Here is a 24,124-nt window from a genome sequence, read left to right as displayed (position 1 = left end):
CAATAAGGGGTAATTATATCTTAGTTGGGATCAAGTACAGGTACTGTTTTATTATTACAGAGAAAAGGGAATCATTTAACCATTAAATAAACCCAATAGGGCTGTTCTGCCCCCAATAAGGGGTAATTATATCTTAGTTGGGATCAAGTACAGGTACTGTTTTATTATTACAGAGAAAAGGGAATCATTTAACCATGAAATAAACCCAATAGGGCTGTTCTGCCCCAATAAGGGGTAATTATATCTTAGTTGGGATCAAGTACAGGTACTGTTTTATTATTACAGAGAAAAGGGAATCATTTAACCATTAAATAAACCCAATAGGGCTGTTCTGCCCCAATAAGGGGTAATTATATCTTAGTTGGGATCAAGTACAGGTACTGTTTTATTATTACAGAGAAAAGGGAATCATTTAACCATGAAATAAACCCAATAGGGCTGTTCTGCCCCAATAAGGGGTAATTATATCTTAGTTGGGATCAAGTACAGGTACTGTTTTATTATTACAGAGAAAAGGGAATCATTTAACCATTAAATAAACCCAATAGGGCTGTTCTGCCCCCAATAAGGGGTAATTATATCTTAGTTGGGATCAAGTACATGTACTGTTTCATTATTACAGAGAAAAAGAAAATCCATTTTTAAAATCTGAATTATTCTATAAATCTGGATAACAGGTTTCCAGATAACAGATCCCATACCTGTACTGTGTATACTGTGTAGCCTTCTCAAAAATAAACTAAAAAAAAAAATACTTACTGTGGTTATAGTGCTTTATTGGCTAAAAATATGCTATTGGCACACTTAGGAGAAATGGGGCTTTCCATATCAGTTGTATGCTATGCATGCAATAACACATATTTCTGATATACCCAGAAAATAAAATAAAAAAGCTTAGCTTTTAAGACATGAACAACCAACATTAAAATAGTTCCTCAGTATGGTGCCAAGGATGTGGTTACTAAATGTGTTCCTGGCTGAGCCCTGACCAACACACATGGCCCTACTGGAGCCAACATGGAGCCAGTTAGTTGCAGTTACAGGACATTTTGTAAGGAACAAACCTACTTTCTCCCCCAGTGCGATTATATGGAGCAGACTCCCAACTGCAGGTCTATTCTACATTAAAGTCAGCATGGCTGCCTGTGTGCGCTGATAACTGGACTGATGCCTATGGGAGATTGGCCTGCCAGGACATTGGATACAATGGGTAAATATATTACTGATATCAATTAAATGCCTTTTATATTCTATAACCTATAGTTATTATACTTTATATACAGTACATTCCATCTGAAGCCCCTCCAGTTTTCCTTAGGGGGGAAAAATGTCCTTTGTGACCGCCAAGAGGGCAATTTGACTATTCCCTAGAGCTTATTTTCTTCTAATATATATACTGGGGATGAGTATGGTTACCATCTTTTTAAGGCTTTACTGGATGATGACATAGGGGGCAGGGGGCGGGATAGAGAGGGGCGAAGTCATGGAATTGGGGTGGAGTAACAACATTTCAGGGGCTGGCTGTGCCAGGAAGGGATTGCTTTGTTACAGATTGGTTGAATAGGTAGGGTTTGGGGGAGCAGAGTGAGTGCTTTGGGGCGCATTGGAGGTGGGCCGGGTCGGAACAACTAGGGACTATGAATTTACTGGCTAATACAATGCAAGTAACTTGTAATACCAACCCTGGCCTAGCCGATAAAATACAGGTCAGGTGGAAACCCTAGCAGGACTCAAAACTCTACATACTGGGGGGGGTACATTGGGTGTAGGAGGGGTCATGCATTTTGTACTTACCCACTTTATAGCTTTGTTGAAACATTGTTAAATCTGACACAAATTTTGCATTGTGATTCCTGTAGTAGATCCTTAGTATACATTGGGCACGTTGTGCAATTTATGGCAAAAATTGCATGCATTGGTGCTGTGAACTAATTCCGCAAATATTTTCTATTCCCTAAATACTGTATACCATAGTGTATCTTCCGTTTTATATTAGATTCCTTCTATTCTTACACTGCTAATATGTGTGCCATTGTAACGTTCATCCTGACAGCCATGTTTGGTCTCTTCTTCAGGAGCAGCTATAACAGATCTGATACAATGAACTCCACGTACGCCCCCAATGGGTATTTCCAGTTAAAGAATGGATCTCAGACCAGCAAGTTGTATTCCAGCATTGAGCACAGGTATGATTAATATTTGCTCTCATTTATTATCCATCTATTAATATAGTCATTCATTTCAGATCAATGGGGCTACTGTTATAAGAGGTGGAAGTTTGTGCCAGTAACCCATAGCAACCAATCAGCGGGAAGCAGTTACTGGTAGTGATGAGTACATTTTTTCAACAGGCATGGATTTTGCAATTGAAAATTTAGGTGAAAAAAATCACTTTCGAGTCATAAAAGGCAAAGTCGCATAAAAAACGCTGCAGTTGCCTCAAAAAAGGGTTTGGTCATGTAAAAAAAAAAAGGGGGGGCGTAAAAAAAAGTCGCACAGTACGTTTTGTGAATTTTTCACCATTTTGCTAAATTTTTAGAAGTGTCATGAATTTTCTGCCGAAGCCAAACGGGACAGATTTGCTCCTCATTGGTGTGCTGTTTAGAAACAAACACCTGATTGGCTATTGTGGGATACAATACTTGGAGCAAACTTTTATCCTAAGGGCGAGGTCACAATGGGAACTTTTTAAGTTGGGTTTTCAAAAATGTGGGTTTGAGCGTAAATATGCGAATAAAACCACACACGGCTGATTATATGCGTTTCTCAGCCTGTAGTTTTCTTTTCCCAACATGCATTTCAGATTTTTCTCATTCACCATACTTCTGCTATTGCACATTTGTAATGGCGTAATATGTCTGTGCGCCGTAATTTCCACGGTCATAATGACGCAAGTGCCACTCCCCTTGTATTGTTACAAAAATAGACTTAATCCAGAAGGATAACCCAAAGACAAGTACAGGTATCGAACCACTTATCCAGAAAGCTCTGAATTACGGAAAGCCTGTCTCCCATAGACTCCATTTTAATCAAATAATTCAGATTTTTAAATTGATTACTTTTTCTCTGTAAAAATTTAACTGTACAGGTATAGGACCCTTTATCCAGAATGCTCGGGGCCAAGGGTATTCCGGATAAGGGGTCTTTCCGTAATTTGGATCTCCATACCTTAAGTCTACTAAAAAATCAATAAAACATTAATTAAACCCAATAGGGCTGTTCTGCCCCCAATAAGGGGTAATTATATCTTAGTTGGGATCAAGTACAGGTACTGTTTTATTATTACAGAGAAAAGGGAATCAATTAACCATTAAATAAACCCAATAGGGCTGTTCTGCCCCAATAAGGGGTAATTATATCTTAGTTGGAATCAATTACAAGGTTCTGTTTTATTATTACAGAGAAAAGGGAATCATTTAACCATGAAATAAACCCAATAGGATTGTTCTGCCCCCAATAAGGGGTAATTATATCTTAGTTGGGATCAAGTACAGGTACTGTTTTATTATTACAGAGAAAAGGGAATCATTTAACCATTAATTAAACCCAATAGGGCTGTTCTGCCCCCAATAAGGGGTAATTATATCTTAGTTGGAATCAATTACAAGGTTCTGTTTTATTACTACGGAGAAAAAGGAAATCAGTTTTAAAATTCTGAATTATTTGATTAAAATGGAGTCTATGGGAGACGGGCATTCCGTAATTCGGAGCTTTCTGGATAACGGGTTTCCGGATAAGGGGTCCGATACCTGTACCTTGTATTTGATCCCAACTAAGATATAATTAATCCTTATTGGATGCAAAACAATCCTATTGGGTTTAATTAATGTTTTATTGGTTTTTTAGTAGACTTAAGGTATGGAGATCCAAATTACGGAAAGACCCCTTATCCGGAATACCCTTGGTCCCGAGCATTCTGGATAATGGGTCCTATACCTGTATATATAAGTGGTTAGTCTAGCTTAAGTACACCATTATCATTATCGGTATATGTTAGGGTTCTGCATTCAATGTCCTTGTTCTACTATGTATATTTAATAGCTTGTTATAATGAACTTATATATTAAATCAACTTCTACATTTATTTACAGCTCTTCCTGTTCATTGGGACAAGTGGTCTCCTTGCGTTGCATAAGTAAGTGTTACGATATGATCATTAAATCAACAAATTTATAACTCTTTCCCCTATATATACTGATGAGCGAATCTGTCCCATTTCGCTTTGCCGAAAAATTTGCGAATCTCTCAAAACGAATAGCATGTCAAAATAAAAAATTGTAGCGTGCGACAATACGCACGACAGTACACGCGACTTTTGATGAGAGATAATTCTTTTTCACGCAAGACAATTCTTTTGATGAAAGAGACAATTCTTTTTGGCTCAAGACAATTGTTTTGACAAGAGAGACAATTCTTTTGGCGCTTGAGAAAATTTTTGGACGCGTGGTGAATTTCTTTGCGCCAAATTTTGTCACCCATTTCACAAAAAAAATCCGCCAATGGTGAAACACGGAAATTCACCACAAATTCATACCTGCCGAATTTTTTCACCCATCACTACCTGTATGTAATAAAAGGCACTAAATTTGCCCAGTAGCAGTTACCCATAGCAACCAATAAGATGTGTACTTTTTAACAGGTGACCAGTAAACTCTACCTGGTGATTGGTTGCTATGGGTTACTGCTCCTGGGCAAACTTTGTGCCTTTTATTACATAACCCCCAATTTTATATAACTAAAAGGAAGAATACACTAAAGACATTAAGAGAGGGGATTTTTATTTGTTTGAAACCACAAAAAATGAACTTGTTCTATTCACTGGGCGCTGGTCCAGTACAGTACAGTCTTTCCCTACTGAGTTGTCCTGCCATAGGAGTTCCTTTGCCTTCTACCCTTCACTGGGTGGTTACAAAGATGCCAGACATCTTGGAACTGCCCAGTGAATGGGTGGTTCCCCTTACCGGGACTTACTGGGACCTCCTATCCAGGTATTTCCCAGACAATCTGCCTATCACGGTACTTTTCTCCTGAAGAAGACCATGGTTATACTATCTTTTATGATGATGTGACATTGGTCTTAAATGCCTTTGGGCCATATTCACAAATGCCTTTGGACTACATTCATTGTAGCAGATATTTGCTTGCATATAATCTCTCAAGCTGCCATAAGGAACATCACATGTGTCTGGGGGCTTTTACTAAGCTGCGACTTTTTCAGGTCAGGCTTTTCGACACCAAAACCCCCGAAAAAGTAGCTGGGAAAAAAACATGACTTTTCCACAATTTATTATGCAACAAAACCACAACAATTCCAAATTCAAAAACACTCCACCTTAAACCTGTTGAGATCATGTAGAAGTCAATGGTAGATGTCCTTTTTTACAATTGGAAGATCTTTGCTTTGTAGTCTTCTACGTTTTGGGGTGTTTTGACGCTGGTTCTTCAAATCTTTTCAGCAACTTTTTCCCACTAGTGCTTTTTCAGTTCAGATTTTTTGATAAATGACTGACATTTGTGGAATTGAGTTTATTCATGGTTTCAAAAAAAAAAAAATGAGAAAAATTTGACTTCATTTCCCTCTCCCTAAAATTTTATTACTGATAATTTCAGCTTCATTCTGATGCAGTATTAATTCCCTTACCTATAGGTTGTGGTGTATCTTATAACAGTGTAGCCAGTCATAAAGTAGGAGGAACTAAAGCTGCCTCAGGAAACTGGCCGTGGCACGTTGGTCTACGGTACAAAACAGGACTTTTATGCGGTGGGTCCATCATTTCCCCCAAGTGGATAGTGACGGCAGCTCATTGTGTATATGGGTAAGTTGGTGCAGCTCAGTTGTTAGTAATTTATTGTTTTTGAAGTGTGGATGTTGTTTTCTTATTTTCTTTTTCTTCCATCCTTTCCTTTCCTTCACAAGGGGTCTCCTCAACTGACCTTTTACCTTGAGCCATCCCACTGAACCCCATTGTTACACACCAAATGGCCACAGAATTCATTCACATTTTACCCAATTTATAGGACCTTGCCAGCCTAACCCTAGGCAATATTCTCATGCCAGAATTCCATAAGAGATTGCTACTGTCGTTTCTCACGAAGACTTGAATTTCACATAATTGCCATTTGAGATTAGCACTATGTCATTATATCCACCACTGAGTATTAGGCTGCTTCTACCTACAGTTGACTGAATCTGCAGTGTCTCCATGATAGGAAATCCAAGCAGGCTGTCACCTAGCACAAGCTGTAGTAGCGTCTGTATCAATGAACCATACAGGAGAGAACCTCCTTTTTTCCTCTTCTAAATTTACCTGTGCTTTACTCTGGCAAGGTCCTACCATTGCTGTGACAAAAAAAAAAACTTAAAATACATTATCATGTATCCGCTGTTTTGATCCAGAGGAAGGCAAAAAACCCTACCTGAAGCCAGTGCCAATTATGCCTCAAGAAGGAAAAAAGTCCTTCCTGACCCCAATGGCAATCGGAAACATTCCCTGGATCAAGCATTCATTATTTTAAAGATACTGAAACCTAAGTATATCAGTGCATTCATGAAAACAACTATATTCAGTTATTGACAGATTATATGAATAGATAACATGAGAACATAAAGAAGAAAACTTTTCTATGCAGAAATGGGGAGGGAGAGTGGGATGTGCCTACTTGCTCAGAAGACAAGGAAATGAACTACTTCTTCCCCTGACATCACATCCTTCTCCACCACCAGCCCAGCTTACTCCAGCCTTAAACGAGAAGGAAAGATAAAAATCCCTGGGGGTAAATGTGTATTTATATTTTATATGTTTAAAAAAAATCTAAGAATTGAGCATCACACATTTAGCTATTTTCTTTTCAGATCTTATTCAAATGCTTCTGGTTGGAAGGTTTTCGCTGGGGCTCTGACCCAGCCAAGTTACTCTGATGCCAATGGCTATTCTGTAGAGAGGATCATTGTGTTCCCTGGTTATAATTCTTCTGATAATGATAACGATATCGCCCTAATGAAACTGACAAATGACATTAAATTTAGCTGTAAGTACAATCACTCTCTCAGTGACTCTTTACTGGAAATGCTGACATTGCTTATGGGAAAATACAATGTAAAAGAATCTTATGTGCCTTATTTTCAGATACCACCCAGCCGGTGTGCTTACCCAATGTCGGAATGTTCTGGGAGGCCGGCACGCAGTGTTGGATATCTGGTTGGAATACGACCTCTCAAGGAGGTAAGAAAAGGTCCAGGATTAAAGATTTAGAAAGGTACTAGTTCTAAGGGGCTGATAACTAAAATTGTTATTTCTGCCCTTGAAAGTCGTATAAACTCGACATGGTATAAATTCGAATTAAACCCAATTATTGTTGTATTTATAAAATGTCATGATAATGCTTGAATCATTTGTACAAAAATTTTGAGTTTACATCACAAATTTTTCACAAATTGAAATCACAATCACGTTAAAACTCGAAAAATTCAAGATTAAAAGGACATTTGTTTCCATGAATCCTCTTTACTTTCCCCCATTTTAGGAGCATTGGCGCTCATTCTTGGAAAACAATGATGTGTTAAAGTTTTACTTGGGTGAAACTGGGTGAAATAGAAAACAATGATGGGATTAACTTCCCCTCAAAAACGTGTGAAACCGAAAACAATGATGAAACTAGCTTCCCCTTGAAACTGGGTGAAACAGAAAACATTAATGGAACTAGCTTCCCTTTGAAACTGGGTGAAACAGAAAACATTAATGGAACTAGCTTCCCATTGAAACTGGGTGAAACAAAAAACAATGATGGAACTAGCTTCCCCTTGAAACTGGGTGAAACAAAAAACAATGATGAAACTAGCTTCCCCTTGAAACTGGGTGAAACAGAAAACATTAATGGAACTAGCTTCCCATTGAAACTGGGTGAAACAAAAAACAATGATGGAACTAGCTTCCCCTTGAAACTGAGTGAAACAAAAAACAATGATGGAACTAGCTTCCCCTTGAAACTGGGTGAAACAGAAAACAATGATGGAACTAGCTTCCCCTTGAAACTGGGTGAAACAAAAAACAATGATGGAACTAGCTTCCCCTTGAAACTGGGTGAAACAGAAAACATTGATGGAACTAGCTTCCCCTTGAAACTGGGTGAAACAGAAAACAATGATGGGAATAACTTCCCCTTGAAAATGTGTCAAGGACAGGCTGCCACTGATTATTCTATTCCTCTATTGTTCTAAACCTCCATAGGACTCAATGGTACTTGACAGATCAAATCTGACAAAAAAATTGACAAAAAAAAAAGTTAACCAAATCACGGAGTTATTTTCAAAAAACTAAAAAAATTTTTTTGGGGGGGAATATATCCGAAAAACTTGAATTCTTCGAGAAACAATATCAAAACCCCATTCGTAAATATCTAGAAGTAAACAAAAATGGACTTATTCTCAAAATTGCTTAGTAAATGTGCCCCTAGTAAATGTGCCCCTTAGTAAATGTCTCTTCTGCTGTTTTATAGGTAGAGTAATTAGATAGATGCTGTGTGGGAGTGTTTTACATACCACAAACACCAAACATGGAGCACCTTCAGTTTTCCTGTTTCCCCTGTTTAGCACAAGAAATAATAAAACATTTTTTGTTGACATTTTATCTCCAGGGAACATTTCTACGACTCTGCAGTATGCTGAAGTGCAATTGGTTCCCTCGCACGTGTGCAATCAGTCCCATGTATATAATGGGAGCATTACACCTTCTATGCTATGTGCTGATGCTCGGCACGGGCGGATAGGTTCCTGCCAGGTATGGGTCACTATTTGCTACACATTGAGCCTCATTTATAAAGAGCAGTCACATTACTACATGAAAGAAGAGTGCAAATATATCTTTGAAAATGCCACACATTAAGCACAAGTATTTATATATATATATATACTGTATACATTCCAAAAAAGACCAACACTGGGATTTCTGTACATTTCTGTACAAAAATATATATTTATATGTGCATATACAGCCAACGTGACTTTTCGGTCCTCCCTGGGAATTTTGCAGCGAATCAATGTCTGGCAAAAATATCTCTAGTGGGAAGGTGAGAGAGTGATGTCATCTAGTGATGAGCGAATCTGTCCCGTTTTGCTTCGGTGAAAAATTCAAGAAACGGAAAAAATGTAGTGCATCAAAAAAAATTGTTGCGTGACAATATGTTTGATGAGAGACAATTCTTTTGATGAGAGAGACAATTCTTTTGATAAGAGACAATTCTTTTGATGAGAGAGACCATTCTATTTCATTAGAGACAATTCTTTTCATGAGAGAGACCATTCTATTTCATTAGAGAGACAATTCTTTTGATGAGAGACCATTCTTTTGATGAGAGACAATTCTTTTGATGAGAGAGACCATTCTATTGATGAAAGAGACCATTCTTTTGATGAGAGAGACCATTCTATTTCATTAGAAAGACAATTCTTTTGATGAGAGAGACCATTCTATTGATGAAAGAGACCATTCTTTTGATGAGAGAGACCATTCTATTTCATTAGAGAGACAATTCTTTTGATGAGAGACAATTCTTTTGATGAGAGAGACCATTCTATTGATGAAAGAGACCATTCTTTTGATGAGAGAGACCATTCTATTTCATTAGAGAGACAATTCTTTTGATGAGAGAGACCATTCTATTGATTAGAGAGACAATTCTTTTGATGAGAGACAATTCTTTTGATGAGAGAGACCATTCTATTTCATTAGAGAGACAATTCTATTGATGAGAGACAATTCTTTTCATGAGAGAGACCATTCTATTTCATTAGAAAGACAATTCTATTGATGAGAGACAATTCTTTTCATGAGAGACAATTCTTTTCATGAGAGACAATTCTTTTCATGAGAGAGACCATTCTATTTTATTAGAGAGACAATTCTTTTGATGAGAGACAATTCTTTTGATGAGAGAGACCATTCTATTTCATTAGAGAGACAATTATTTTGATGAGAGACAATTCTTTTGATGAGAGAGACCATTCTATTGATGAGAGAGACCATTCTTTTGATGAAAGAGACCATTCTTTTGATGAGAGATACCATTCTATTTCATTAGAGAGACAATTATTTTGATGAGAGAGACCATTCTATTGATTAGAGAGACAATTCTTTTGATAAAAGAGACCATTCTTTTGATGAGAGAGACCATTCTATTGATTAGAGAGACAATTCTTTTGATGAGAGACAATTCTTTTCATGAGAGAGACCATTCTATTGATTAGAGAGACAATTCTTTTGATGAGAGACAATTCTTTTTGAAGCAAGAGACAATTCTTTTGACGAGCAAACAATTCTTTTTGATGCGCAACAATTCTTTTGGTGCTTGCTACAAATCTTTTGACGCGGGAGACAATTTTTGGATGTGCAACAAATTTTTTCTGCAGCAAATTTTGTTGCCCACTTCGCAAAAAAATCCGCCAGTGGTGAAACGTGGAAATTAGCCACGAATCCATGCCTGGCAAATATTTTCTATAATGACTAATGTCATCCAATGTTAGTGAAGTCAGACAGGTAAACAAAGAATTGTGAGTAAGTCAAATAATAGCGAAATGAAAGTCGTGCAAGTAAAAATATAGATCCAAGAACTACTGTAGCATATAGCAAAATAGGTTTGCCACAAATATATATGACCAAAATATCCACAAACCTGGCTGACAGCTCCTAACTTGGGATGTCATTGGTGCACAGATTGCGCCATTTGTAGACAAATGATATGTGGTCCCTCATTCAACCATCCACAGTCTAAAAAAAAATCTGTACAAATTAGAAACAGATTAATGTATACTTCAGAATAATAATTTATATTATCAAGGGCCCTTGGGGATTAATGCACATTGGCCAAATCTGTACTAATTTTGTGCTGTTGCCTTTGACCGCACTTGAAGTACAGGCTTCCATTTGCACTTAATTAAATGGTTTCCAAATTATCTGTTTTGATTTCATAGGGGGACGGCGGGGGACCTTTAGTAACCGAAACAAATGGCACTTGGTGGCTTGTTGGTGAAACCAGCTGGGGGGTCGGATGTGCCCAACCCAATAAACCTGGTGTATATGGGAATATGACATCGTTCTTGGGATGGATATATTTACAGATGAGGGTAAGGAACACTGATTTTTATACATATATACAGTGGCTTGCAAAAGTATTCGGCCCCCTTGAACTTTTCCACATTTTGTCACATTACAGCCACAAACATGAATCAATTTTATTGGAATTCCACGTGAAAGACCAATACAAAGTGGTGTACACGTGAGAAGTGGAAGGAAAATCATACATGATTCCAAACATTTTTTACAAATAAATAACTGCAAAGTGGGGTGTGCGTAATTATTCAGCCCCCTTTGTCTGAGTGCAGTCAGTTGCCCATAGACATTGCCTGATGAGTGCTAATGACTAAATAGAGTGCCCCTGTGTGTAATCTAATGTCAGTACAAATACAGCTGCTCTGTGACGGCCTCAGAGGGTGTCTAAGAGAATATTGGTAGCAACAACACCATGAAGTCCAAAGAACACACCAGACAGGTCAGGGATAAAGTTATTGAGAAATTTAAAGCAGGCTTAGGCTACAAAAAGATTTCCAAAGCCTTGAACATCCTACGGAGCACTGTTCCACCGATCATTCAGAAATGGAAGGAGTATGGCACAACTGTAACCCTACCAAGGCACGGCCGTCCCCCTAAACTCACAGGCCGAACAAGGAGAGCGCTGATCAGAAATGCAGCCAAGAGGCCCATGGTGACTCTGGGGGAGCTGCAGAGATCTACAGCTCAGGTGGGGGAATCTGTCCATAGGACAACTATTAGTCGTGCACTGCACAAAGTTGGCCTTTATGGAAGAGTGCCAAGAAGAAAGCCATTGTTAACGGAAAACCATAAGAAGTCCCGTTTGCAGTTTGCCACAAGCCATGTGGGGGACACAGCAAACATGTGGAAGAAGGTGCTCTGGTCAGATGAGACCAAAATAGAACTTTTTGGCCAAAATGCAAAACGCTATGTGTGGCGGAAAACTAACACTGCACATCACTCTGAACACACCATCCCCACTGTCACATATGGTGGGGTAGCGTCATGCTCTGGGGGGGCTTCTCTTCAGCAGGGACAGGGAAGCTGGTCAGAGTTGATGGGAAGATGGATGGAGCCAAAATACAGGGCACTCTTGGAAGAAAACCTCTTGGAGTTTGCAAAAGACTTGAGACTGGGGCGGAGGTTCACCTTCCAGCAGGACAACCACCCTAAACATAAAGCCAGGGCAACAATGGAATGGTTTAAACCAAAACATATCCATGTGTTAGAATGGCCCAGTCACAGTCCAGATCTAAATCCAATGGAGAATCTGTGGCAAGATCTGAAAACTGCTGTTCCCAAACGCTGTCCATCTAATCTGACTGAGCTGGAGCTGTTTTGCAAAGAAGAATGGGCAAGGATTTCAGTCTGTAGATGGGCAAAGCTGGTAGAGACAGACCCTAAAAGCCTGGCAGCTGGAATTGCAGCAAAAGGTGGTTCTACAAAGTATTGACTCAGGGGGCTGAATAATTACGCACACTCCACTTTGCAGTTATTTATTTGTAAAAAATGTTTGGAATCATGTATGATTTTCCTTCCACTTCTCACGTGTACCCCACTTTGTATTGGTCTTTCACGTGGAATTCCAATGAAATTGATTCATGTTTGTGGCTGTAATGTGACAAAATGTGGAAAAGTTCAAGGGGGCTGAATACTTTTGCAAGCCACTGTATATATATGTGCTTCAGTTAGAAATACAAATATTTTACTTTCCATCTCAATCTGTTGTCCTTTCTATGCATTTATATCATCACAATGCAATGAGACATATCAGCCAAAGCAATGCCCTGGATCCCAGTATATTGGGCTTTAGAAAGAGATTTCTTGACCTGGGGTGCGAAGGAGCTTTAGTGTGTAACCAATCAACAATACGTGTATTTAATTTCTCCTTTTCCTTGTGAACCTGTGTATGAAAGAAAAAAATCTTTACCACATGGCAAACCAGTCCCTCTGACATATAAAAAAGAACCAGATAATATTTTTGAATATAAGCTGCCTAAGCTCCAATGCAACTTCAAGAAAGTTTAACACAATATTTTTGTGCACTTCTGGGCACGTTTTGTATAACAAATTCATCTCACCTTTTCTTGAATCAGTCACAAGTTCTTTGATCTCCTCTCTTATGTTTTGGTACAGATCCACTATCGGAGATGGGGGGGAACAGTTGTCCCTGGGCCAGTCAAATTTTGATCCAAAGGGGGGCCCGATTGTCTAAAAGCTTATGTAACTTACATAGAAATCTATGCAACTTACATATCAAATAATGAGAAGAAAGAGCAGTGTGAGAGAAGCAGCTAGGAGTGTAGGGTTTAACTTAGGGCACTGCAACTCCACTGCCCCCCAGAGACCAATGACTGATTGACTTATTAGCAAATGAGTCCATTATTTTTACTATATATATGATCTGCTTATTATAGAGTGACATCAACTGTTTGTATTGGGATCTTATTACTAAATTATATGAGCATCTCCTTCATTAAAATTTCAGCAGCAGCTAGTGAACCCTAAGTGGGCCCTAAAGCAACATTATTGAGCCCCTAAACTTTGACATGTTCCATAACCATATATTTCAGTTGCCTGGGTCCTCTTGGGCCCCCTATAGTTTCTGGACCCCCTGGCAGTTGCAGGATCTCTTTTCTCTATAGTTACTACCTTGCTTTTCAGTAAAAGTTTCTGTGAGTTTGTATCATAGTAGCTGTGGTTTAAAAAAAACAAAACAACAAAAAAAACATATTCATCAAGTTCAACCTTTTGTCTTATCAAAACCTACTGTACCTGTTAGCTTATTGTTTAATTGTTGGGTAGTGCCCACAGGGGGTGTGGCCAAAATTGTACTACATGTTTGTGTTTATGAGGGGCAGATGTTCTGGCATTCCTGGAGGAACGTTGACCAGATGATATCTGCCACAAAACATACAGGTACGGACCTGTTTTCAAGAATCTGTTATCAAGACCTGGGGTTTTCCAAATAAGGGGTCTTTCTAAAATGATAATTCTTTATTATAAGCTTTCAAAAAGTTAAAGTTGAAGAAATTCCACATCTAGCTAAAAAATATCTCACTCGCTTACCAAAGTGAAGGAAATACCCTTACCCAGCACCATGGTCTCTCCCACCATCATGCCAAAAACCCATCATACCTTATGTACAACAACCTCTACCCTGATTTCATAAAAACACTGCACCTCTATAAAGAAAAAAAAACAGACCCTTCATTTATTTTATAGTAATTGACCCCTTAATAAGAAATTATAATTCTGCTTTCAGTGTAGCAGACTCGTTGATAATAAATTGCCTATCTATATATCATATATCTAGCATGATTTATTTCTATTGCCTAATAATGTCAGTTTTTATCTTTTGCAGACTTACAGTTGATCAGAGATCCCAGTGAATGTATTCTTATTTATTCTTATGATCCAAATCGAAAGCCTATGATAATGAGAGAACACAGCTGATTATTTATAACTGAAGATCAATATTCCTATTGCTGCCACAGAATAACGTTGGTTGATCTAGAACAATGTTTGTTGAAGTACAAGTGCCTTGGGTACAGACAGCCCAACTCTTTTGAAATAAAACATTAAGACATTTAGGCTCTACTGCCCAGCCACACCAAGACAAATGTTCAGAAATGTCCACGATCTACCCAAATTCCCACCCATTTTTTGGTAAGCCCTGCCCAATTGTCCAGTTGGGTGCCCCAAGACCAGTTTTATTGCAGGGCAGAGAGAGTATTTTACCTGAGGTCCTACAATCAGAGGGCAATGGAAATAGACAAAAGCACAAAGGACATATTATACTGTGTAACCGTCCAACCCATGGGCCTCCAGTTGTTCTTCAACCTCCACTCACATCTCCCATTGCAGGAAGCTCCCTTTCTCTTCCTCCACCCCTGGTATCTGCAGTTTTCTGATAATGAAGGATCATGTGGGCTCTACACTGTAACATTAATACCACAAGTGCTTTGGAGAACATTAAAGTTTCTTTGACCAAACCTATATGAACCTTGTGCCCATTTCTAGCTCCAAAGAATGGGTCACATTTTGTCAAATATTCTGATGTAAAAACGTATTTGTGAGTCTCGGTATCATCACAATGCTATGTTTGGAGAATGAAACAGTCAAATATAGTTCAAAATCTCTTGCCGAACTACATGATGGATCCTTACTGCAAAATGAACAGATTCCTTTTTGGTTCTGCACCATGCCATGAATGTTCTTGTTAACCAGGACCCAGTTGAGTTGCATTTGCCTTACTAGAAACCTTACTTGGGATAATTGTATCCAGACTCCAATAGTGCTCGGTACTGATTTTCTGTTCTTTGCTTTCTTTCCCTTTGCTGTCTGCTTGCATTTAATCAAAGGACTGTATGTAGTTTTCCTATTTAAATAAACTCTAAGGACTGAGGGACAGTGAAACAAGGTCTAATATCTAAATAGTTCTCTCTGGTTGTCATTACATCACCCAGTTTTATGCTGCCCAAAGAGATAGATGAAATGAGAAAGTGGTTTTCAGAGTGGTGTCAGATCCCTGCCCTAACCTTGCCATTGGAAGAGTGCAATTGAATAGAAGGATGAACGGGGGAATCAAATCCTGTACCTGGCTGAGTACCTATTATGAGATTAGATGCACCTATTTACAACCCTTAATTTCATATTAATAGACCTTGTACACTGTGGCTGGAACCCCAGAGACCGCACTACATCATTCTGTAACTAATAACTCCATCTGGTATTTAATCTCTTGAAGAAATTGAATCATTGGACATCTGTACCACTAAATTCCAGTACCAAATCGATATCAATGTTTTTTAAGAAGTGCTACCCACCAGATTGCTGTGTGGGAAACTGGGTCATCCAATCTACAGCAAAGACCCATCTGAGAATTCAGTGTAAGCCATGTACTAATGGAATAGATAGGGGTTGACAGCATTACAGTTGAATTTAATGTACCTTGTATGGTGCGCAGAGTGGAGGAGGTGGACAGGGTGCAAGTTTCTTGCTCAACTATATTAGGGATTTATGCCTCCTAAAAAAAATCCCCTGTGTATAGTAGCCCTGTGTGACAAAAGTTATATTTATTATTTATTCCAGTAACTAGATGCCAGTGTAAGACAGGGGATGTTAGGAGGTGGTCAATAAAGAAAGACAATTGGCTCAAGATATTCATATTAGGCAGTCTGCTCTGCCTCTCTGGCAGATGAAAAAGACCCACTGGGGCCTGAGGTTAGCCATCTCAGAAAGGCACCGAAAATTAGAACTAACTTATCAAAGCTACATAGGTAGGAAAGCTAGTGGATGGCTAGAGACAGAGACTACCTTAGTTAGTGAGAGATGGTAGTAGGCTAGCTAGATGATTTAGCCTTGGATCCACTGAGGAGGAAGGAAGAGGTCAGTACCCCAACAGTACCACACCAGTCAGGGATACAGTGACAGGGGCAAGAATAGGTACTGTGGGTCCTTGGATTCTGCATAAAGCAGTACCATTTGATCCGTACTTTATAACAGGACAGATGCCCTCTGAGTAAAGGAGAGTCTCAGGAAATGAGCAGTTGGAGAAGCTAAACACCCTGTGACTGTAACTAAACTATAATAAAATGTGACATGTCTGAGAACAAAGTTGTTCCTGAGTTTATATTTCACACCAGTTTATTCCAAACCAAGTCTATGCCAAAAGACTCCCTGAGTCATATTTCCCCCCAATGACCCCTGTTACAAATAAATTCAACAGAATTTTTTTTATTTCATAAAAGACCCCCTTATATGTGATCCTTGAACATCTAACAGTAAGAATTCACTTAGTAAGACCTTAACCAGCATAATTTTGGAAACTGTCAGGGGTGCTCAAGCTCTGTCCTACAATGATAGGACTCTTGACCTATCTGTCTATCATCAGACACCTCTCTCTGGTCTGCTCACTGCCAGAATAGCCAGAGCACCTCCTCTGAATTCAGGCTAAATGTTTTTCCTGCAAGAAAACGCAAAAGAAAACATAATAACATTATGATAGAATAATGTTGAATTTAATAACACTACTTTCAACCCCAGTGTTAACATACCCATGTAGCCCACAGTTCATCTACTTACATTTCCTCCAACTGATACTGAGGCATAATTAATATTGAGACAGGTGAGAAGGGAGCTAATTATAGTTAGAACACAAGGGATACTGCCCTTCTTGTTGTAGATCAGGATGGTACCCAGACCCTAGTTCCTCATGGATTATATAGAGGGGGACAGATCAGCCCCACCATGTCAATCTGCATACTCAACTTCTTCACTTGAACATCTGCGTTTTCAGATGAAGGGTACTCCATCCATACAGATCAGGTAAATGAAAAAATGTCAACCTTCCCTATGGGTACGTGATTAAAGACTAACAGCAAATTTGTGGAATTTGATACATTCAGGCACCACCCAAATGATGTATAGGGCTTACCACACGAATATCTTTGAGTGGTGCATCAGGTCGTATATACGAATACTATATATATAGTTTCGCTCCATAAATCTGCTCCACCACTCCATAAATCTGCATACTTAAAATTTCAAAGCCAAAAAATCCACTAATAGTAGATTTACTCTAGAAAACTATACATTTTTGGAAAGAACAGATTATGATGAATCCAAAATGGGTAAAAATGTCTTTCTACTACAAAGTTGCAATGGTTTCCTGAAATTTGAAAAATTTGTGAGATTTTTGAGAAACAATGTGAAAGCTTCCATTCAACAGCATCTTATCTCCTACGGGTCATTAGCTAACCAGAGAAAACATGCTAAATATGAATGCCAGGGATCCACTGAACAGTGCCATGTAGGGAACCCAAGATGAAGATACCCAATACTATCTATCATTTCTGTAATTTCAGCCAATGCAAAATCAACAAAATCACCCCAGAAAGTCATATTTTTTTTAAAGTACATATTCCCACAAATCCAAAATGGGCGTAAATGTTCTTCAATCGCAAACTACCAAACTGCAAAGTCTTCCTAAAGTTGACAATTTTGGCGGTGCTTCCAATTCCTAGCCTCATATCTTCTACATATCATTAGATAACCAGATAAAATACCCTAAATAAAGCAATTCTAAAAACCTATAAGGAACAATAATGCAGGCATAAAAATTCAATAAAACCACACAAAATTTGCAATCAATGAAATACCAAAATAACTGATCCAATGGCATAATTAGTGAACTAAATACCTTTATCCAATTTTTTTACTATATCCAATAGTTACACTGCCAAAACAGTTTTTAGGGGAAAGACAACAGGGTAAAATAAGTAAATGAAAAACTTTGTTTGTGATTATTTGTGTATACATGTGTGTACACTTCTAAAAGGTGTGTGACAGTGTGTGTGTGCAAATTAAAAAAGTGTATGAAAGTGCATATAAGTGTGCTTCTGTAGGCAATGCAGAGAGAACCCTCTATTTGGGCAAAAATCTCCTATGTTCTTGGCAGATAGAGCCCTTTTCCTACCAGAATGTAGGAGCTACATGCTTGCCAGGAAAAGGGTTAAACAACCATGTGTACGATGCCCTACACAGAACCTTTATATTTTTTGCATGCCTATGCAGCTTCGGCTAAAATATTAATTGAACCAACTTGGAAAGGCATTTCCCCACTCCATACCTTGACTTTCAGAGTATATTACTAGTTCTGTTCTGGTGACTTACAGCCATATTGTCCCTTCCGTATTGGGCTTTGCGATTTCTCTGGATAGACTTCTCCTTAGGGGCAATATGGCTGACTGTGTTTCCAGGATGCAGTGCAGAGTCCAGTAGTAACCTCTGGCTTATTTAATCAGCCTCATATGAATGCAATCAGTTAATCAGCTGGAGGTGTGGTGGTTTCCCCATTGCAAACCTGAGCTCCAAGAGTGCGGCACGAGGAAGGTAAGGCGTGTGTAACATTTATTTCTGTTTTATTAGGGGGTCGCTCTCCAGATTTCTAATGCCTAATGTGGGTTGATATGAATGTTTGCTTAGTAAGCAATTAGTTATATATTAAAATCATTTGAAGCCCTGTTGTGTGTACTGCACTAAGCTTTGCCAAATGCTTTAGCCTGTTATTGTGCTAGCCACGGGCAGCAGCAAGCCATAGGGTTGGCTAAGATTTGTGGTGATCTGGGTTCCCCTAACTCCTAGGTATTTGCTAGTTTAGTATTAACAGCCTGACTAGGTATTGTTATAGGGCCAGAGCAGGGGAGGGGGTTGAGTTTGCTACCAGCAGAAAACACAGTTTGGCTCCTCTACATGCACGTGTTTCAGTGTAATTGTAGAACTGACAGCTTTAAGTTTTTTACTATACACTATACTGAGCAGTGATTCTGCGCCTCCTGGTAGGCGTGTTGGTAAAACTAGAGCCTAAATACAATCCACTATGTTCTATAGCCCGGTAATATACATATACTTGGAGCTGCAAACAATTGGGGGACATTTTGCATTTGTCATACCTTTTATAGCACAAAGGAATGATTCATAGTGTTCTCCTATTAACCTTTTCAATATTTCTAAAGCCAGCTAGTCTACATGATTTAAAGCTGTTGCCAAACTACTTGGTCGTCATCATCATTATCATCATCAAAGCAACAGCAAAAGCAGCGCTTTACATTGATTTATAATGAACAGGGGTCTTATAATAATTATAACAACAAACAAGGGTTATAGAGTAACCTGCTTGCAGGTTACAATCATTTTAAAAATAAAGAAGATGAAGACAATTGGTGATTTATGATAAGTTGATGTCTGATAAGTCAAAATTCATTGAAAAAGCTTCCCTAAACAGGTGGGAGCAATTTAAAGTTTGGAAGGAAGTGGAGAGTCTGATTGGCTCATGGTAGAGCGTTCCAGAGACAGACTGAAGTTCGAGAGAAGTTAGGAATGGGATGAAGTGATTAGAGGAGAAGAAAGGAAAGGTCAGAAGAAGATCATAGGTTGCATGATGGTGGCCTCATTGTTAAGGGCCTTCAATGTGACCGTTAGTAATGTGAATTTGAGAGAGGAGATTGGAAGCCAGTGAAGGGATATGCAGGGAGAGGCCAATGTTGAGCAATGAGATAGATAAAAGACTAGAGTTGTAAAAGACCAATATATTTGAACACCTGGAAAGGAGTAAGTTGCAATAGTCAAGGCGGAAAATAACAAGGGACTGAAAAAGTATTTTATTTGTATCTGGATTTGTATTTGGATGTGTGGTGTAAAACATAGATGGAAGGCTAAGATAATTCCTAGGGAGTAGCGTGCCTGAGTGGATGATTGAAAGGAGATGCCACTGACTGAGGAAAACTAAGGTACAGGGGATGTAGGAAATATAAAGAATTCTGACTTTGAAACATTCTGTTTCAGTGGGTGCTGTGACATCCCAGAGAGGATAGCAGAAAGACAGTCTGTAACCTGGGAAAGGACAGAACGACAGAGGGCAGGAGTAGACATGTTGATTTGGGTGTCATCAACATAGAGGTGGTACTGGAGTCCTAATGACTGAATAAGTTTTTCTAGAGAAGTATTGTAGAGTGAGAACAGCAGAGGGCCTCAGACAGAGCCTTGAGGAACTCCAACAGAAAGAAGGAATAATGTGAAGGTAGAGTGGGAGAAAGCAACTGAAAAGGAACAATCAGAAAGACAAGATTTAAACCAAGAAAGAGCAGTGTCATGAATGCCAGCTGAGTACAAACCGTCTAGAAGGATTGAGTGGGTGGTCAACTTGTCAAAGGCTGCAGCAAGACCTAGAAGGAATAGTACGGAATAGTGACCTTTACCAGGAGAAGATCATTGGTTACTTTGGTGAGTGCAGTTTCTGTTGAGTGTGTTGGGCAAAAGGCAAACTGCAGGGGTTGAGAATTGAGCTTAGAGGTGCTGGGGATGTAGGTGGGTGTATGTATGTAAGCCTTTCCAACAGTTTGGACGCAAATGTACAGTAAGTAGGAAGACTGGGTGATAGTTCAGGGCTGAGTGCATCGTATATTGGATGAAAGGTGAGAAGGTATTTTTTTTATATTTTTATCTAGTAGTTTTTAGCCTATACGGGGTTTGATGCTCCAGTTTGTGGCTTATTAGAATCTGTTTAATGCCAATAATGGAAAGGAACATCCTTCATTTATTCATAATAATAACATTTCAGCACTTATTTATTGTTTTACTCTTTCTTATTTGTTATTTGCCTGTTTTTAGTAAGGGTTCCCATTACCATGGAAGTAGTAGCCGCAGATTATTGGTTTATAAATTTAATGGATTCGAATTTCATGGATTTTAACGTAGTACAAGTAATGCACTTGCTGTTTTGGATTCATTTTGTGGGTAATATGTGTTTTCTTCTTCCATTATATAAGGACTTAAACCTGTGCCTTTAGTAGTTTTGCTAATTGCATGGAAACGCTAAGGCTGATGCCACACGTGGCGTTTTTACGCTGCTTATTTTCTAATTCTCTCAGCGGCTGAAAAACGCCCAATATCATCATCCATATAAATAACTTGAAAAGACTCGAAGCAAACCACACAATGCGGAAATACGCTAGAAAACGCCTTAGCACGGATTTTTCAAGCGTTGGCCGAAATACGCCAGTATTTGCACAGCAAGCTATTCCTATGTATACGCAAAGGCAGCTGCCAGACCTAGCGGAAATACGCTGCGTTTTTTACTATTTTGCACTATTAGCACCATGGAAACGGGATTTGCTTACGTCACCAGTACTAGGCTGAAAAACGCCATAGTCAGGGGCTGTGTGGCTTGTGCGGCGTTTTTAGGCTGAGAAAATACGCAGCGTAAAAACGCCACGTGTGGCATCAGCCTTAAGCATCAAAGGGGAACTAGAGCCAAAATGTGTATGATTGGGTTCATCTGTGGTCTTTCTTTACCTTCTCAACTGCATATCATCTCCCTCACTTTATTATATATACTCTTATTTAGCACTGGCTCTCCTGTCACTCTTAATAGCATATCCTACCTTCAAACATTCTTAGCTTTAGCATTTACATTTGTCTTTTATTTTTACTCAATAAGGACAGCGATTCTCATTTGATAGCATTACAATCAGGGTCGGACTGGGGGATGAAGGGCCCACCGGGGCTCCCGCCCCAGGGCCCCCCACCCAACGTCCTCCCCCGAGCGCGTAAATTTAACGCGTCAGGGGAGGAGCGGTCGGGCAGGGGGAGCGCAGGTAAGGGACGGGTCTGGGCCGCTGGGGCCCACTAGAGCCGGGGCCCACCGGGACTTTTCCTGGTGTCCCGGCGGCCCAGTCCGACCGTGATTACAAAGTAGGACTTACAGAGTAGGGTTTCTTTCATTTATTTAAAATAAAATGTTGAGTGTTTTCCTATCCCCTGTGCTTTAATTCTAGGTTATACAAATTCTTGATCTTCTCACTTTGAGGCTGAAATGGAAGCCAATTTGGTAGGTGAATATCTATTTTTAACTAAAGTAAATATGTTTGGGGATGGGTAATGGACATGGATTTTTTTAAATGAAAGCGCTAGTATGTTGGAACCACAAATTCTGGCACCTATTTTCTTTACTTTGCACCCTATATTGATATAGTCTGTTATCAGCAGCCATATAAAATGGAACTAAACAAGGGGGCACAGTGGGACAGCATTGTGGTTGGGTTTATAACCCCTTTAAAGGGGCTGTAAACCCAGCCATGTTGCTGTCCCACTGCACCCCCTAGTTTTGCTATAGAAGTTGCCAATAAACATAATTATAGATGTAATAAAATTCACCAATGAGAAGTCTACTGATAAAAAACTTCATTATAAATGCAAGAGAAGTGACCAATGAGAATGCTGATTCCCAGCACTGTGTCAGGCCCCTTGCTGGTACCTTACATATAGAGATAATGATGGCATTTTCCCGTCATTATATGGCACAGGAATCAGACATGGGGATAAAGGGACAGACTTGTTCAGTGCTGGGAAACTGTGCTTATTGCTCCCAACTCCAATTGCAGGAACAGAGAACAGGGAGCCGGATTTACTCACATCAGCTGGGATTCTCATTGGGGGATTTCTTGCATTTTAATGCAGCCGCGGGCCCTCGAGAGCTGGGAAATAGTTTTATCGTGCAATATTGCTTTAAGAATACAACCCTGATGTTGCTGAACTACAGCTCCCAGCATGCCTTACCCTTCATTATATGTTACATTATTCTGGGATTTGTAGTCCAGCAACAGCTGAGTAACGTTTGGTTGAGCTCATTGATCTAAACCTCATGATTTTCTGTAGGTTTTCTTTGCATAGTGTATGTCACAATGTTATATAAGTAAATAGTAGAGCTGAGACACCATGTTTGTAGAGCTGAATGTGCATAGTTTCTATTATATTCCTGGCACGTAGCTGATTTGGTTACTGATTAGGATCTCAGCATATTTTATGAAATGGTTTACAGTACATGTACCCGTATGTCTATACTCAGTTACAGAGACAGTAAAGGGAAAGAATGTTTTCTAGTTATTAATCTACATAAAACAATATGGTTTATCCTTACCTGAAACAAATCAAAGGAAGCTTTGTTCTATGACTTTTAATGTCCAAATATACCCATTTAAATGGGTTGTAAACCCAACCATAACGCTGTCCCACTGCGCCCCCTAGTGTTCCTATAGAAGTTGCTGGAAAACGTAATTATAGATGCAAGAAAATGCACCAATGAGAATTCTACTGACCAAAAAAAAAAGACATTATAAATGCAAGAGAAGTGACCAATGAGAATGCTGATTCCCAGCACTGTGTCAGGCCCCTTGCTGGTACCTTACATATAGAGATAATTATGGCATTTTCCCATCATTATATGGCACAAGAATCAGACATGGGGATAAAGGGACAGACTTGTTCAGTGCTGGGAAACTGTGCTTATTGCTCCCAACTCCAATTGCAGGAACAGAGAACAGGGAGCCGGATTTACTCACATCAGCTGGGATTCTCATTGGGGGATTTCTCGCATTTTAATGCAGCCGCCGACCCTTGAGATTTTGGGGAAAGTTTAGGAAAAGTTTTATTGTGCAATATTGCTTTAAGAATACAACCCTGATGTTGCTGGACTACAG

The 24,124-nt window shown here is 39.2% G+C and overlaps 3 protein-coding genes across 3 annotated transcripts in view; all 3 read left to right on the top strand.

Annotated features, from left to right (window-relative positions):
• Positions 1–1,085: 1,085 nt before the first annotated feature.
• Positions 1,086–5,828, top strand: LOC116408748 (transmembrane protease serine 2-like). The gene is made up of 4 exons (XM_031896539.1): positions 1,086–1,210; positions 2,076–2,186; positions 4,092–4,135; positions 5,648–5,828. The coding sequence occupies exons 2-4, from the start codon at positions 2,101–2,103 to the stop codon at positions 5,818–5,820; spliced, it is 303 nt and encodes a 100-aa protein (XP_031752399.1). The 5' UTR covers positions 1,086–1,210; positions 2,076–2,100; the 3' UTR covers positions 5,821–5,828.
• An 804-nt stretch (positions 5,829–6,632) lies between these two features.
• tmprss2.11 (transmembrane serine protease 2 gene 11) lies at positions 6,633–15,725 on the top strand. The gene is made up of 6 exons (XM_031896179.1): positions 6,633–6,652; positions 6,854–7,029; positions 7,128–7,223; positions 8,635–8,777; positions 10,967–11,119; positions 14,449–15,725. Exons 1-6 carry the CDS (start codon positions 6,633–6,635, stop codon positions 14,458–14,460), a joined length of 600 nt encoding a protein of 199 aa, XP_031752039.1. The 3' UTR covers positions 14,461–15,725.
• A 3,177-nt stretch (positions 15,726–18,902) lies between these two features.
• The window catches only part of LOC116408581 (transmembrane protease serine 2-like), a 29,893-nt gene continuing 24,671 nt past the window's right edge, over positions 18,903–24,124 (top strand). Inside the window, exon 1 of the mRNA XM_031896178.1 lies at positions 18,903–18,980. Within this exon, the coding sequence (XP_031752038.1) occupies positions 18,903–18,980 (78 nt within the window). The remainder of the gene's footprint in view (positions 18,981–24,124) is intronic.

The sequence above is a fragment of the Xenopus tropicalis genome, chromosome 2 (assembly GCF_000004195.4).
Source record: "Xenopus tropicalis strain Nigerian chromosome 2, UCB_Xtro_10.0, whole genome shotgun sequence".
Taxonomy (NCBI): Eukaryota; Metazoa; Chordata; class Amphibia; order Anura; family Pipidae; genus Xenopus; species Xenopus tropicalis.
The sequence above is the reverse complement of the archived record's forward strand: the minus strand, read 5'-3'. Positions and strand labels throughout refer to the sequence as shown.